This window comes from Pieris brassicae, chromosome 6 (assembly GCF_905147105.1).
Source record: "Pieris brassicae chromosome 6, ilPieBrab1.1, whole genome shotgun sequence".
Lineage (NCBI taxonomy): Eukaryota > Metazoa > Arthropoda > Insecta > Lepidoptera > Pieridae > Pieris > Pieris brassicae.
Window position 1 is genome coordinate 1,702,702 of NC_059670.1, and position 14,376 is coordinate 1,717,077.

At 31.1% G+C, this 14,376-nt stretch overlaps 1 protein-coding gene across 1 annotated transcript; it reads right to left on the reverse strand.

The window, feature by feature from the left end:
* Positions 1-143: 143 nt before the first annotated feature.
* LOC123710966 (membrane alanyl aminopeptidase-like) lies at positions 144-13,739 on the reverse strand. The gene is made up of 15 exons (XM_045663309.1): positions 13,710-13,739; positions 12,676-13,135; positions 11,886-12,044; positions 11,497-11,811; positions 11,004-11,187; positions 9,568-9,809; positions 8,790-8,979; positions 8,279-8,465; positions 7,999-8,099; positions 7,187-7,363; positions 6,716-6,900; positions 5,452-5,619; positions 4,245-4,388; positions 3,738-3,807; positions 144-632 (listed from the first exon to the last, which is right to left on the reverse strand). Exons 2-15 carry the CDS (start codon positions 13,131-13,133, stop codon positions 423-425), a joined length of 2,790 nt encoding a protein of 929 aa, XP_045519265.1. The 5' UTR covers positions 13,134-13,135; positions 13,710-13,739; the 3' UTR covers positions 144-422.
* Positions 13,740-14,376: the final 637 nt, after the last annotated feature.

Below are 14,376 nucleotides of genomic sequence, written 5' to 3' on the forward strand. Positions count from 1 at the left end.
CATTATACCTGTGGTTAGTATCATGACAGGGGGGTCAGATGGGGGGGGGGGTTAATTTGCAAGCAGTTTTTGTAAAGGGCGGAAGGGAAATTATAGTAAAAAAACATGTAGGATGTTAAAAGGTAGTAGTGTTTAATCATCCGGGTTACCAATGTCAGTTACGTAAGTTACGTAGTCGGGGAATATAGAAAACATTTTTTTTTAAATAATCACAAGTCCATAATTTATTACTTTAAACACAGAAACAGCAAAATCAATTAAAATATATTTATAAATAAATATCATAGTGGAAAGGGATCTCATTCGCATTTTATTTACATTTTCTATCCTAAATTCTATTTAATACATTATCAAATTACAGTTGTCTGCAATAAATTACCTATATTAATTGATTTTTTTAAATAATATTAACAACATGAAATTTACAAGGCACAAACTGCCCAAAGTATTCCAGATAGAATCATGAACATAGAGGAAGTAACAATACGAGCGCTGCCCTTTAAGGTGGCCAGGATATCTAAATTATGGTTGTCAGCCCATGAAGTTACCGCTTTTGCTGCTGCCAAAGAATTTTTCGCTTTTGACACGGCTTCCTCGCCACATTCCTCACAGGAAGAAAGCCAGGAATCGAACTGAAAGAAAGATCAAGTAGAGTGCGTAGGTAGGTGCTTAGGTAATGTAGCTTACTTAGGTAAAGTTTTTACCTACCTTTAATAAAATATTAGTAAGAATATATGATAGAGATAGAAAATACTTTTAAATATTTTTAAAAATCGAAGGAAAATTACTATTTTACATTTAGTATTTTTTTATTGTATCATGCAACTGATTCATTTTAACAATTGTTTATTCGATTTATCGATTAATCGATTATGTTCGTTCTTTAGGTTAGCACATCGATACTGCCTAATCCTCATTTATTATGAAAAGTTATAGGTACAAATAAAATTAAATAATATTTTCCTCCTCCTGAGGAGTCAGTTAACACGGTTATTTTCAATTCATCTTGTAAACTTTACACTATAATATAGCCAAAATTTTAGAAAAGGCAAATATATTTTTATTTTATTCACGATAGACACTTACGCCTTATTCATATAAATATATCAGCATAATTGTGCCTTTAAACAAAATACTCTATTTATCACAATTTGACAAAAAGTTTTATTTAAAGTATTTTTTTATGAAATTCAATGACAATTTTTTTTCAAATATTAAATACGCAGATATAAAAAGGGCCCGCCTTATTAAGATGACAAGCTCACAAATTAGGGTGATAAATTTGTTTTCCGATCACGTTTATTATTTTTAATTGAATGGTTGAGGAAGTTATTACAACTTATTAGTCCTATTATTGATGAAAAGCATCTGTGCTAATTTCTTTTTAACCTTGCTATTTTAACAACTACGTCATTATGAACCATACATGATTAATTTCGTTTAATTGTTTTGCCATTGAACGCAACTTCAGTGTCAACAGAATTGGCACAATTTCAATGGCTATTTCGAGATGTGTTGCATTACTTTATAAATAATTTCACTTTTAAGGAGGGGTTTCTTTAATAATAACATTTCTTCTGAAGTGTAAAAGAATCGTCTAATTATTGATATTAAGATTATTTTCAGTAAACACTTAAAAAAGTGTATTTTACCAAATTCCCGATGTTTTCTTTCACGATACGTTCGTGTACTCAAAAATAGTACAAATCATTGGCAATTTAATATTTAAACACAAAATTGTTTCCGTTAAAATGTTATATGGAAATCTAAAATTTTTCTGTATTTTTTTTTATCTATATCTCTACTTATACTTGAAAAAAGGCACGATTTCTATATTTGTAACGAATAAACTCAAAAACTGCGATCGATTGAAATATGTTTTCAATAGTGAATGTCAAAATGTTTGAGTACAAACATAACATATGCCTCAAATATGCAATGCTAGGATAGGTCAAACATTAAATAAATAAACAAAAATCTGCAAGAAATAATAACTGCTAAGGTGACGAATATACACAGGCTACCTAGGTTCGAAGTTAGGGAAAATTATCTTTCAGTAAAGTAGTACAAAAATGTTAATATATTACGAGAATATTGTCATTTAAGGGCCAAAGGCAAAGGGAAAAGGACCGTTGCCAAACTCCAAAAAAGCCCATTGTTTCTTTTCATTTTTTTCCATTCTTAAAGTAAGGCGAATGAAAAAAATATATGGTGGAGTTGAGTAGTGTATGTATCGATTTTGAAAGATTTACACACGATTTAAATGACGTCGCTCGATAGAAAAAAAATCCAAACATAGCCAATTTTTGACACTTTGAATTCATTTTATGACGAAAATGTATATAGAACATGATTTTGAAATTTCCACGATACATTTTATCGTAAGCCAAGTAATCCATTTCAGAAAAAAATGATAAAATTACATTAATTTAATGTTTTGTATAACTTATTGTTATTACAGCTGGCCCGTAATAACAATAAGTAAAAGGCGCTTCTGAGTTCCAACTCTCCACTGCGTACCGCAGTCCAACCCGAGACACTGATACAGCAATTCGTGCTGGAATAGGGCCTTAAGCAGCCACAAAAATGTTACATATGGTAACATTTCAAACAATAATAACTATTTTGGAATCATTACGAATTTTCACAACGAAAGTGATTAATATATAAGTGATTTAAGTATTACAATTTATTTTGGGATATTGGCTTAGTGCCAAATGATATTATATGAATCATCATATCTCAATAGTTTTGTATTCTAGGTCAGGATCACAGAAATCTTGTAAAACGATAACGATACGATTGTCTATTATTTTAAATATCGCTTATTCGCGAAATGAAATAATAATAGAAAATAGACAAAAAAAAATTTTTTTCGACTAATTTAAAATTGACTAAACAAAGCTCTAAACCTTGTTTATTAAGTTGAATAAAATTTATTGATTTCACCGCATACGATTGTAAATAATGTAGATAGATTTATCACGAAATATATAAATTTTATTAACATCCACATTACTCTACATTTGAATATACAAAAAAAAAATCCTTTACAAATCTACTCAATAAAGTGTTAGAGTATCATAAATATTTGCCGAGTCACTTCCCCTTATTAACCTTTCTGCTAATTACTCGTTGTGACCTAAATGACCAAACAAACAAACACATAATGAAGGGTTACGACAAACAGAATGTATTTTCATTCGCACTAATGAAAGTTACTCAGGTATTTTTCTTTATAGAGAGACATCGTCGAGAATTTTTGTGTCTTAAAAACGATGATATCAACTTCATATAGGTATCTGTCTATATTAACTATATTATACTACCTGTGCCAATTATGGACTTAGAAAAAAACCGTGGCGTGTTATCAAACATAGTAGAGCGGTTCTCTAACGTAATTCTCATCTAAACGGTACTATATACCATGAGCTTACAGCTAAGAGGGTGTCGAAGGGATTAAGATTCTCACTCGAACAGTATATGTCAAAACATCCAAACTCACGTGAGGCAAATGCGTAATCAGTGTTTATTATATATACCTACTTATGCTCTCGCAAGAATCTTCTTTGACTACTTCAGGGCACTTTATGGTATACATATGGATCACTTCTGGTAAATTATTACGCAAATTGGAGTTCGTTGTTCTCTAAGTTTGTATATTATTTGCTTTAAATCACAAAAGATATGACTCAGTTTCCAAATTTACAAAAAAAATTAAATTTACTTATACTTACAGTATCAAATTCGTTTTGTGTATGTAGAGCCGAGGCGATTGACGACAGAACACCATCGAAAGATGGATAACTGAAGAAAAAAAAAATGTCTTTAGAACCCTTTCATTTTTTACAGAACAGTGGGCTAACGAGCAGGGGACTCATCTGATGTTAAGTAATAAATGATGGACGCTCTCAATACCAGAGGTATCGCGAGTGCGTTGCCGGCCTTTCGGTAATTAGTACGCTTTCTTCTTGAAGGGCTCTAAGAAGAATTAGTTCGAAAATACTTTAGTGGATAACTGATTACACATAGTGGTGGTGCGCGGCACAAACTGCCTTGAAAACGTTCAGTTGTGGAACGACGGACGTAGTGGTGAAATTTCCTATTCTGCCAAGACGTCCATTGATGAAAGTTATCTGCAGATATTAATCCGAATAACTGCCCTGAACACTCTTCATGTATTGAATTATAATGCGATGTTCATTTGTTTCACATCAAAGTTGCCGAGAGGAGAAAATACATACATTGATTTCCATAGTGCTAAGTTCTTGTCCAGTTCTTCAATTACGAGGGAAACATGGCTGTGATTAGCTAGAACACTGCTTAGGGGTACAGTCAGATCTTGAGTTAGTATTGGACTGTTTTCCTCTTGCGTCGATACTAGGAAACTGCAACAAAAAACCTCTCACTACAATACTCTAATATTGACTTGTTGAAACCAGTATAAATTAATTGATATTTTTAGCCATTGACCATGTCTCATAAACTCAAGCGTTTTGATTAAACTTGAATCGTCAGTTGGGATATATCTGAATAAAAAGGATTACTGTTTAAAGCAGTATTAATTAATTAATATTTTTAGCCATTGAACATGTCTCATAAACTCAAGCGTTTTGAGTAAACTTGAACCGTCAGTTGGGATATATCTGAATAAAAAGGATTACTGTTTAAAGCAGTAATAATTAATTAATATTTTTAGCCATTGAACATGTCTCATAAACTCAAGCGTTTTCATTAAACTTGAACCGTCAGTTGGAATATATCTGAATAAAAAGGATTACTGTTTAAAGCAGTATTAATTAATTAATATTTTTAGCCATTGACCATGTCTCATAAACTCAAGCGTTTTCATTAAACTTGAACCGTCAGTTGGGATATATCTGAATAAAAAGGATTACTGTTTAAAGCAGTAATAATTAATTAATATTTTTAGCCATTGACCATGTCTCATAAACTCAAGCGTTTTCATTAAACTTGAACCGTCAGTTGGGATATATCTGAATAAAAAGGATTACTGTTTAAAGCAGTAATAATTAATTAATATTTTTAGCCATTGACCATGTCTCATAAACTCAAGCGTTTTCATTAAACTTGAACCGTCAGTTGGGATATATCTGAATAAAAAGGATTACTTTTAATTTAAGAGAAATTTGTCAAAACAAAAATTTAACTATACTTAGATAATTCAACTCCAACATTATCACATACAAACAGGTAAAACTTCCTTATTTTGACTTCTTTCATTAATTAAAAGTATTGTTACTATTTTACTATTTCTACTGATTTTTGTTTGTTGCATAATTCTAGTTATTGAATAAATTACGTAAAAAATGTTGTTTACTTTAGAAAATTGGTATTCGGATTGTCGTAAAAACTTCCCAGTCACAGAGCACATATAGACCAAAGATAATTAAAGTTCGTCTATTTATTTTAATTTACTTTGGTACGCACCTTTTTAACTTCTCTTCGTCTGTTGTACATCCCAATATTTCTCCAATGGCTCGTGCTTCATTCGCGACATTTGTAGACGCCATCCGACTCCATAAGAAGTCGTAGTCTTTCCCATCTCCAAACCGTAATCCAGTACAGTAGGAGACCGAACGTAAGCTTGGTGATATTCTGCAACAAGACATTAATATAAAGCTTCATGGTGATAAGAATATTTCAAAAAGCCATACTCAACAAAAATTTGTTTCAAGCACTTGGTGATATGGCTGTTATAAGTGGAACTGAAATTAAGAAGACGATAATTTAGAACAGCGTAAGTTTACACTCCATTCTAAAATAGTTATATGTTACCTTGTTTATCAGAAACATTTATTGTTTCAGTTTACGATATGTGCATTAGCTACTAATCCTTTAAGTAATGCGTACTTTCTAAGATATAGATACGATTTGGAGCTTATAATGATGGGTAAAATTCAAGGCAAGAGATGGGCATAAGAAGGAAGAAGTTGTGGTTACGGGAGTGGACCGGTATCACATCCGCCAAGCAACATTTTAGACTAGCGCAAGATACTCGGCAAATTAAGTTGTTAACAGCCAATCTTTAACAATAAAGTGGCGCTAGAAGATGAAGTAGAATTTTTCGGAATCATCAGTGAGAGACTGGACGTGTCTGTCGCTGACCAATCTAACTGTTCTTTTTTTATATATAAATACTTGTTCTTGCGAATGCCATTACTAGGTTTATCTATTTAATTCATAAAAATGCATCAGTCTTATTTTAGCAAAGAACTCACCTGTCTTCTTTCAATAACACATAAAATTTGAAAGAGAGAGACGAATATAGGCAACGAAGTCCAATTAAACTGATAGATTGTATGAAGGAATATAGTCTTACATCAAACAGAATAAATCAATGGCGCTACAACCTTTTTAGGTCTGGGCTACAAATTCTGTATCTGTTTCATGAACTTTTGTAACTAGAATAGGCACGTTGGCGATTAGCCTTCTGTCAGCCTGACGCACGCCGTCGCCTTTTTTCTAAGTCTAAGACAAGCCGGTTTCTCCACGATGATTTCCTTCACCGTTCGAGCTAATGTTAAATGCGCACATAGAAAGAAAATCAATTGGTGCACAGCCGGGGATCGAAAATACGACCTCAGGGATGAGTGTCGAATGCTGAAGCCACTAGGCCAACACTGCACTTACATCAAACAAGTAACATACAATTTTCGGGCGTGCTTAGTTTGTGCAATTGTGAAAATCTTACTCTTTTCCATTTTCCTTCAGTTCTTTGTACTTCGCTGCAGCGTTATCGATACAACCCTGATGGCCCAGCTGACAAGCCAAGTCGAGGATTTGCATTCTATTTCTTAGCGTGTCATAATCATCCATAGGATTTACTTCATAGCCTAGATTATTGATTGCACTATCAATCAATTTGAGAGAATATGCCTAAAAGAAAATATTACATTAATATTTTATACTTTCACACCTCAGTTACAAAATTGATAAAATTGTGTGTTCATTTAGTTTGGACTAAGACATTTATTATCATTATTTGATATTAATAAAATGTAACTGGCTATAGGTCTTTCACTTTTCATTCTATAAACGCCTGAAAAATCTTATCTGCAACATGATGCAAATGATATATATTTGAAAAGATACGGATTGAATTAATTACTATACATTTGCTTACAATAATTTCTCTTTTAAGCAGCATACACAAAATACTTACATCAATTAAGGATAATGTTTCGCTTCCAATGTACATATTCCTTAATTTCTTTAAACCACGAACAGCGGCGTACCATACGGGATAACTTTTTTCTTCGTGTAAAAACTCTAGTCCCTCGTAAAGCATAGCAAATTTAATTTCATCGGTGAAAAGAAATGCGAACAAATCGTTTATAATCTGCAAGTATTTTTATGTTAGTCACTTTATATTACAAATACTCCTCAGGTTATAAATAATGTTTTTGATAGAATTTCTTATAAGAGTTAATGACTCACTATTTCATTCTTAACATTCAATATATCATTATTTAATTACGATTGACATTTTATATTGGTAAACGTACCGATTGTAGCCACAACTTTTAAGTATATTTATTTACACGTAATAGTTAGTGCCGCGAATTCATCCCCGTGAAAATTGTATATAAAACGCGTTTTTATTGATTAATTATACAATTCAGCTTTCAGTGTGTATTCGGCAGGATTCAAGATGGAAAACTGAATGAAAATTTAAAAAAACTCTTGTGCCACTTTGCTCCGCAATTTTTACTAGGCGCGATTTATTTAAACGTCAATCATCAGAATTTAAATTTACAATACCTTAATGTAGGACTTATATAAAAATATATTTTAGAACTTGAAACATTGAATAATTTATTCTGTTTTAGAGATTATTTATACTTTCAGTTTCTAATAATTTCAGACATGGAATATCAAAAATGTATAAATTTACTGTTTGAATTCTGCGCGAGAATGTTCGAAAAAAGGCGATTTTAACTAAATATTGAAGCAATTTCATCGTTTAAATATTACCTTAGCTCTGTTTAAATAGTGAATTTCTTCCCTTTTAGTGCTTTTCAGTGCCTTGAATATTAATTGCCAAGTGTGAACATCATACGATACTCTGTAAAAACCTGTAAGAATATGGCTAGAATAAAACTAAATCTTATTTATTTAAAAATTTGAGTCCCTAACCAACTTTTGAACATACAATATGCATTTTTATATTTTTGTTTTAAAGATATAGTTAAATAAGAATACCGTTTAGCGGGAATATGCATCAAAAATAACTTAAGACATTTAAAAAAGTCACCTGTTTCTTGAACATTAAAAACAATCCAAGTGTCTTCTGTAAGATTTACCGAAAGATCATAGGTTTCACCATCCATGATAAAGCTCGGTTTTGTATTTTCAAAGTTAGGAGCATTGCTTGTTGTGTATGTGATTGGGATTTTGTATAGCTCATCCGAAGATTTAGTAGGGTCAATGTAAAACCGTTTCTGTAACGTATTGTCCATTAAATCATAATACTATTATCATTATACTAATTTTATAAGGAAGAAAGTTTGTATTTTTGCAACGGATAAATTAAAAATCTACTTCTAATAATTTAAAATCCCACCAATACATTATGCTGGAGTAAGTTAGGTTAAGTGTGAATAAGATAATCCAATGTTTTGAAGATTGCCCAAAGCGATAAGAATCCAAATTGTTATTTTTTTAAACGAAGTTTATATGCTAAATGCGTCTGTATATAAATTTTCTTGTATAGAAATATTTGTACATAATGTAAATTTATAACAGGCTAAGACGAAAAGGCCAACCTGTTTAAGTTTTACTAATGAATTAGCATGGTCAACTTCAACGTGTAATACAGGGTGTCCGGCTTGAGATATCCAAGAACTCATAACAGAAGTTAAATCAAATCCTGGATATCTAGACAGCGAGTTGAAAGTAGCAACTCCTTCTTCTAAACCAGCGTATAAATTTTCTGGGTAACTGGGTTGCAATTGACTGAAAGTTTGTAATTTTAATTGAAAAGAGAGATTTTAAAATATTATTTATTTATTTAAATATCAAGATACAACACTTTAGTATAACTAAAGTGTTGTATATTATATATTATATTAAATAATCTATATATATATATATAAAAATGAACCCCTATTTCCCTTGGTCGCGGCACGCATGAACGGCTGGACTGATTTCGCTATTTCGTTTTTTGTTGTGTTTGTTATAGTCAGGAGAAGATTCTTATGAATGTGAAAAATAGCGCAGTAATTTTCGCGGGAAATTTCAGAATACCTAATCAGCATATTAAGTAATCATTAAAAGTAATGCTTCGATCGGAGTTATAATATTGATAAAATACATTTAAAACAATTACAGTCGCTAATTGTTTGTGGCATTAATCTAGAAAATCCATGTTTTTCACATGGCCAGTTAGATATCCAGAAGAATTTTGTATATCATAAAATATTTTTAGTTAATTATACCAATTTTTAATAAATAGTCATTGTAAAGACAGGACAACGTCTGTCATCCGCTAGTATCAAATATAATAAAGTATAGTAAATTAAAGAATTTTAAAGTAAGACTTACTTGGAATCTAAATATGTATGAAGTCCAAACTTAAACGCATCATTACCCATAAAGTGATGAATCATGCGAATTACAGAGCCAGCTTTTTGGTATGTAATCGTACCAAAATGGCTGCTGATTTCTTCAGGTGAATTCACGTTATTATTGGATATCGGAACAGCATCTGATTTTTCATCAGCATCGTAAGCCGCATATACGGAGCCTATAACCAGTTGGTCAGCGGCTCCGACGTTTGGCTCAATCTAAAATGTATCCATAATTTGATATTATGTTACGAAATTGAGGTTCTACAAGGCTCGATAATTTAGTAAGTAATGACTATTAAGAGCAGTGTTGGCGTAGTTGCTTCAGCGACTCTCATCCCTGAGGTCGTAAGTTCGATCCCTGGTTGTGCACCAATGAATTTTCTATGTGCGCATTTAACATTAGCTCTAACGGTGAAGGAAAACATCGTGAGGAATCCGGCTTACCTTAGACCCAAAAAGTCGACGGTGTGTGTCAAGCACAGAGGGCTGATCACCTACTTGCCTATTCAATTTACAAACGATCATGAAACAGATACAGAAACCTGAGGCCTAGACCTAAAAAAGGTTGTAGTGCCATTGATTATTATTATTTATGACTATTAAGATCATTAATTATCTCGTTGACTTTGAAATGTCGTAAAATATTCCTGATAATAATTATAAATAAAGTAAAAAATTGGCTTTTAAGAAATAATTATATTTTTTCCTTAGTAGATCTTTGTTTAATTTTATACGAGTAAAAAATATATTTTGTGTTATTTTTTGTCATTTTATTAGTCTTCTTAATTCAATCATAATATATTAAATAATCTTTTTTGTTACACAGTAAGCGAGAGTTATTTTACATTGTTTTTATATCATGTAAATTGTTATTATATCCTATAAAATGTGAGTTAATAACACAAATTAGCAAAAATGTGATGGTGGTTTTATTTCCTTTTAAAGCGTAATTATTAAATTCAAAGGAAAATTAACTAAACAAGACGACAATCATTTTAATTATCACTATCACGCAGACCGTTCACGCCAAATATCGAGATAATCTATCAATATAAATAAATATGAATCGCAAAATATATTTCTAGGCGCAAATCTCGAAAACGGCTGGATCCAAGTGAGAATTTTTTTTTAAATTTATTCTTAATGAAAATAATGAAAATTGAGGAATTATTTATGGAAGAAAAATTGGAATAGCGAACAGTTTCTATGATATAGCAATGCAAAATCATCCACATATTGGTATATAGCAACTATAAAGAGAGGTTAAGTAAAAGATATTAACAGCAGCTAATATTATAGTATTAAACTGCCGTTAACTTTTATCTTACATCTTAGTATAATATCTACTGAATACATGTATGTCTTTGATAATCCTACATAATTTACATTTATTCATTTTGTTGTACTTACTAAAGAAGTCATGTAATCTTGAAAGTAATTAGCAAATCCCTCATTAAGCCATGTGTTACTCCACCAATGACAAGTGACTAGATTTCCAAACCACATATGCGTAGTTTCATGTGCAACAATTTGTGCCACTCTATATTTGTAGTACGGGCTTGAATCTTCCGGAACGTATAACAATAGAGACTCTCTACAAACACACAAAAATATTATCAGTGCTATTTCTGTAATTAGTTTCATTATATTCACACACACAAGCGCACCAATGCTATACATATGTCTAGTGGCGATGAGAACTTGAAGAATATGATCGTGGTTGTCGGTGGTGGCCGGTCACTAACCAGATGGACCAATCAAGTAAAAGACTTATCGCCCTTCAAACTATACACTGTCATTAAAGAGGCCCTGGACATAAATCGGTGGAAACAGATAGTCCTCTCCAGGTGCTTCATTGCTGACCATGAGCTGTCGATTGAAAAGAGAGATTATATTCACTTACCTGTATTTCACAAGTCCCCAATTTTCCATAGCTCCAGATTGAAAATCTACAAGAGCAACGTGGTCCAATTTTAAATTACTGTCCACAGAGTAGTAATCGATCCCAAAGTAATCACCGAGAGCGTCTACAATTCTTTGCCCGAAATCAACGGCGTATTCTGTTTGATTAATTGCTTCTGGTCGAGTGTATACGCCGAACTCATTGTCTCCATTTTTAATAGTCGTTACACTTTCAAATTCTGATATAAGAAATGCTACCAGGTAAGTAGACATTCTAGGTGTCGGGTAAAATATTTCTCTCACATAGCCATTTGCCCTATAATAATAACAACGTTTCATTATTTTTGATCAAAATTAACATATAATAGAAATAAATTTGTTATATCTTACAGTGGTACAGTACTCTGTATTTTAGTGTTGGTCAAACTTGGTTTAAAGCTTTCCGGTCTGTCTATTATAAGTGTGAATATTGCTTTCAATCCAGGCTCATCAAAACACGGAAACGCTCTTCGTGCATCTGTTGATTCAAATTGAGTTGCTCCTAGCCATCTACAAATATAAATTAATATTATTGTTTCTTTGTAATCATTCTTATGTACTTTAGGATTGTTCTTCATCCTAAATACATATCAGATAGATAAAAAAATAACTTATCATTAACCATATGGCATTTTCTTATTTTTATCGGATTTTGAAATTTATTTGGAAACTGAAATAGATAGGTATTCTAAAATCTTATGTTTCATTCTGTAGAATTCTGACATTTCGTACGTGACATTCTCAGCCGAAAAAGGGATAAATTTGACCCAATTGAGGGCAATAAGAAATAAAATCCTACGTATTTTTTATTTTTACCTACAAAAATCTAAAAATAACACAAACAATATATCGAATTAACTTTAATAGCTTTATATTATTCTTTAGATGGAATCACTGCCTAATTATTTCAGCTTTAGTAAACCTTTAAAAAAATGTAATGTTAGCTGTACCTGTGCGTTTTTTACTGTTTTTGATGAAAAGGGACGTAATTACCACTCGCCGTACTTTTCATAGCACTTAATAAAATGGAAAAATATGCCCGGCGAAAAAGTTTTGAAATCTTTGACATGTCAAAAAATGATAGGTGTCAGAATTCTACGGAATTAAATATAAGAGTATATGTAGAGTTAGAGGTACTTACTTTTTTACTCCACCTTGATAATAATGATTCATATAAAATCCTTTAAGATCTTTTCTTATTGGACCATTGTAATCGATACTTAATTCATACTCATATCCAGCAATAAGTTCTGATTCCAAATTGATGTAAGCAAAATCATATTTTTTGTCAAATTCTAATGGATTCGCTTCATTTAATTTAACTAATACAGAGCCGCTGCTTATATTAATATCAGATGCATTAAAATTCAATTCTACTGAATGAATTTTTATCCTGTTAATATTAGATTCTGTTCTGAATTTTATGACAACTTCTCCATCAAATGTAAAGGCTTTATCGTCACCCGTATCAAAGTACGGAGTTATAGCAATAGAGTAAGATAATGGTACAATGCTTGTATTAAGACGATAATTTGTATCACTTCTAGCAACCGCAAATAGCAGGCTACATAGAGTCAATATCAACATTTGACAAATCATTTCTGAAAATTTACACATAGTGTTAAATAGTTATTACTAAAAGTATAAAGCATAAGTAAAAAGTTATGCACCAGAAACCATTGGTTTCAACATATTTGTATAGTGATAAACTCTAACAAACTGGGTATGGTCTACTATTTGTGTGGAATCAATATAGAAATAAAAAGAGATTTAATAAAAAAATTATATAACATCGTAGAACACTAAGACTGTTAATGAACATTACCTTAGTTTAAGCTTCTAGTATTGTAGACAATTACGCCAACATAATAATACTTATAAACTATAGCTATTGTATTAGCTTGATTTTAATTCATGTAAAACACAGAAACATATTGTAGAAAAAAATATATATAGCAGAGGACAAACGGGCAGAAGGCTCGCAAGTGCGCTGTATGCCTTTCTAGAATTGGTCTTGAAGGATGATGATATTAAAATATTATTTTTGTAATTTATTATACAAGTACAAACGCCATGATAAACTTGCAATTCCAAGAATCGAACCAATGAACTCGGGTTTAATCACTGGGCTATTATTTTCAGAAACTTAAAGTAGTTAAATTTAGAAAATCTTACCGCCGTGTCTTCATCGACAGTTAAATATTGAAACTGTGCTGTCTCAAACGTTAAAGATAATGTTCATCTTGGATACCTTATCAATTGTCGTTGATAGTACATGTCAAGTATCTTGATTATTTATTGTTTACTGTAGATTTTACTTCCAAATATATTATATAAATTGTATATTGACGTATGCTCATCGAAATTAAAACTACTATTTAGTTTAAACAATATCTAATAACTTACCATAAGATAAAAGTATTATTCGCTTTGAACTTGTTTAATTTTTTAGTAACACAAATGCGTAATCTACTGAATATAATTTCTTATAAATTAAATTTAGTTTGCTTTGCATAATATGTTTGCTATATCTCAATTGAACTTAATTGATTGTGATAATTTAAAGGCATATTTATACCGGAGTATGAATACCTATTAAAAAAAAATTGCAAAATACACAACAACTTCTATCGCGTTAAAGGAATAAGTGCCTCTTCACGGTTATTTACTTTGAAGGTGAATTTTGAATTCTCAAGATCATTGGATAATTAATGTTTAATTACAATTATTCTATTTTTAATTAAAAAAATATCAACTGTCACAAGCTTATTATACTGTTATTAATCTACTGTTATGACTTTGATGACGTGAATATTAAAAAAAAATATTTTCTGTAAGTTCC

Coding starts and splice junctions, on each gene's coding strand:
- LOC123710966 (XM_045663309.1), bottom strand. CDS start 13,133: ATGATTTGTCAAATGTTGATATTGACTCTATGTAGCCTGCTATTTGCG. Junction 8,980..9,567: donor CATACATATTTAGATTCCAA/GTAAGTCTTACT, acceptor ACAAACTTTCAG/TCAATTGCAACCCAGTTACC. Junction 633..3,737: donor CACAAAACGAATTTGATACT/GTAAGTATAAGT, acceptor TCTTTCTTTCAG/TTCGATTCCTGGCTTTCTTC.